Source organism: Sinocyclocheilus anshuiensis, unplaced genomic scaffold, assembly GCF_001515605.1.
Source record: "Sinocyclocheilus anshuiensis isolate Anshui unplaced genomic scaffold, SAMN03320099.WGS_v1.1 scaffold44, whole genome shotgun sequence".
NCBI classification, from domain to species: domain Eukaryota; kingdom Metazoa; phylum Chordata; class Actinopteri; order Cypriniformes; family Cyprinidae; genus Sinocyclocheilus; species Sinocyclocheilus anshuiensis.
This window is the reverse complement of record NW_015555746.1, coordinates 268,963-272,167: the sequence shown is the minus strand read 5'-3', so window position 1 is coordinate 272,167 and position 3,205 is coordinate 268,963. Positions and strand designations below refer to the sequence as shown.

The 3,205-nt window shown below is 35.2% G+C and overlaps 1 protein-coding gene across 4 annotated transcripts in view; it reads left to right on the top strand.

The window, feature by feature from the left end:
* Positions 1-3,205, top strand: part of LOC107673612 (E3 ubiquitin-protein ligase RAD18-like) — a 71,741-nt gene that overhangs the window by 2,791 nt on the left and 65,745 nt on the right. For all 4 annotated transcript variants that reach the window (XM_016467268.1, XM_016467266.1, XM_016467267.1 and 1 more), the window contains exon 4: positions 295-365. In XM_016467268.1, the coding sequence (XP_016322754.1) occupies positions 295-365 (71 nt within the window). The remainder of the gene's footprint in view (positions 1-294; positions 366-3,205) is intronic.

The following is a 3,205-nucleotide window of genomic DNA, read 5'->3' as shown; positions in this document are numbered from 1 at the left end:
TTTTCTATTCTTAACTGTTTTAAATTCATTTTAACCTCTTAAATCAATTTTTAAATCATTTTCAAAGTTTTAAATTCCTTGTTTTATTGTTGTGATTATTTTTTTATTATTTTGTCACTTCTTTTATGTAAAGCACTTTGAATTACCATTGTGTATGAAATGTGCTATATAAATAAACTTGCCTTGCCTTAACTCCTGGCTTCTACATATACACATTGCTGTTATTGCAGTTTAATGAAGTTATTAGGTTTAGAGTTTAGGACACTTTCCATTAATCTTAATCTCTCTTTGCAGCCATCAACAGAACAGGACCTGAGGAACAACAGATTATTAGATGACTTAGTTCAGAGCTTCCAAGCAGCAAGGTAAATTTGATTTCTATTTTAAATATGAGCATTTATTTCATACATTTATAAGGATGCTGTTTTTTTTTTAGTGGACCTATACAGTAGGGCTGTCAAATTTTTTTCGAATATTCGTCGAATTTAAAATAAAAATCCACAATTTTATGTGTGCGTTAAGGAGGCAGCCTTATCAGTGGCGCACAAGATGCGATGACGATGTAAGTGTCATTGCATTTTAATGTTTTTGTTAGCCTATCCACTAGATGAGGCGCTGCTGCATTGTTAATTACAAATATTGCGGGAAAAGAGAACATTAATGCGGAGAATTAATTATAATTGGTTTATAAACATTATTTTAAACATTATGCACTTTTTCACAGATAGTCTTGTTATCTTATGCTTTGAATAAACGCGCGTTAGTAATATTTTGCTCGATGCGCCCTCTTGTGGCCTCAGGAGAGAAGCCAAAATCTTTTCTTCACCCTAACTGAAATTATGCATTTTAAATTCGAATATAATTTGAATTTTGATAATATTTAAGTAAAAAATTCTGTTGAGTTTTTCAGCCATTTTGACAGCCCTACTATACAGCATGTATTCTGCAGGCTGGTTTTGCATATTGCATTGTTTTTGGGGGAAAATATGGAACACTGCAGAAGTTTTAAACATAGTAAAATGTGTTAAACTATTATAAATATTTTTATACTATAATCCAGTCACTTTGTGAATGAATAGTGATTAATTTCTGCAGAACTATAAAGAGCTTTCTGAGGAGTTCTATGGCTGCAAATTTTGTGTGGGTCTGAATAGCAGTCTCAGGGCTCGCAAAATTTCAAAATCCCTGGTAGCCCTTCGGGCAGGTACTCTTCAGATTTTGGTAGTCCGAAAATTAATTTTGATTTACAGTTCAGATACAGGTTTTCACAAAAATCTTATACAACAGCATTTCAGCCTTTAGACCATTTTTATGAAAAGGGATAAATCAAGCATATAAATTGTCAATTTAAAACGTATACATTTTACTGTCTTAATTGTTTAGATTTTTAGAAGGCACATTAACTTCTTTCTCATTTACAACTCTGTTTGCTGCGTAAAAACATGAGTTGATATTTGCATTGATCTGACCATAAACAGCCAGAAAGGCTTATTGGAAATGCAAATTCATTCTCTGCCACGAGGTGGTGCTTTAGGAGCGCTGAAATATTGCCCGGTAACGGCTGTACACAAAGCAGCTCCGTGCTCATAAAAGCTGCTTTATCAGGAATTATAGGTCAAATGAAATTAAAATGCCAACGACACATTTCTGAGGACTGTCGGTTCCCTTCAGATGCGTTCAAATAAAGACATCCGCGCCGCGTTTTGACTTGAAACGTGCAGCGCTCATATTTATTCAATGACATCATTGCCTTTTGAAGTTTAATCCAGCCGTATCGCGACTCTTGTCTTTCCGTCCCCAACTGTAAGACCTCATGAAATTATAATTAAGACATTTCTTATACCATTTGACGTATTTAAAACTTTTTATGGCCTTAAGTTTGATACAACTCACTTTAGGAGTTTTTAAGGACCCGAGGGAGATCTGCATTTAAGATAGCCCGTCAGTTTTTGATAATGGGCAGAGTGAGAGGTCAAGTCATATTCAGTCTATAATTGACCAAGGATCTAATCTCAAAAGGTAAAGGTTGAATCTGGTGATTCTGTCATTCTGCATATGTGAAAATCCTTATGTTATTGGATATACTATTTTTTTTATAAAACTCATACAAATGTTGATTATCTGATGAATACTGTTCTCATTTTTATGTCTTTCTTTGTAACATTAATTTAAGATTTAGCTACAAAGTCCCAGACATTCTGATTGTGTGTCAATGTATGTTTTATCACAGGGTTTTGTGGGAGTTGGCACCAAACATGTTTTTCTTATGAATAATGTATCAACTTATGCTTCAGTTCTATTATGTGCATGTTTAAGCTTTTGCTCTTTCAATGCTACATTTGTTCTTGTTCAGAGAGTGTGAAACAGTCATGAAGAAGGCAGGTAGACAATAAGCAACCATCCAATTGCACAGCCTTACTCTAAATGTATTAACTGGAAGGAGACTTTAAAGTTTAAGATTGTTCTAACTTGCCTGAAGGTATCAGAAAATCAGCTAATTTCAGAAAATCAGATTGTTCAGCATCTCATGACAAACTGGAACATGTAGGTTCCTAGCCTGCCATGAGATTCTGGATTTCCTTTAACAATCAAGTGGGATTTTATTTTCAATATTCAGGTCTATACCTTTGGCATACTTCACCTGCTGCAGGACTCAAGGAAGCTGATCTGCCGTACTTCTTTTCAAGCAGTCTTAAGTTCTCAGACTGTAGACATGCAGTAATATAAAGTCTTCAACTTAAAGGGGTCATCGGGTGCCCATTTTCCACAAGTTGATATGATTCTTTAGGGTCTTAATGAAAAGTCTGTAACATAGTTTGGTTAATTTCTCAATGGTAGTGTAAAACAATACCGTTTTTAACCTGTCAGAAACAGCTCTGTCCACAGCAATCTGTTTTATTGCATGTCGCTTTAAATGCAAATGAGATATGCTCACCCCGCCCCTCTCTTCCATGCTGCTCTCTGAGAGATGGTAAACTTTAGCCGCATTCATCGTGAAACTTGCTAACTAGCATGTTATTAGGAAAGGCGATTTGCAAAGATTCATTAAAAAACCTTACACTCACTTGTTCTGCAGGTGAAGCTGGATCACGAATGATTCGTGCAAAGATAGACGCATTTAGGTATAGGGCTGGGTATCGATTCAGATGTTTCGATTCAATTTCGATACGCAAGCTCTCGATTCGATTCGATTCTCGATTTTTTT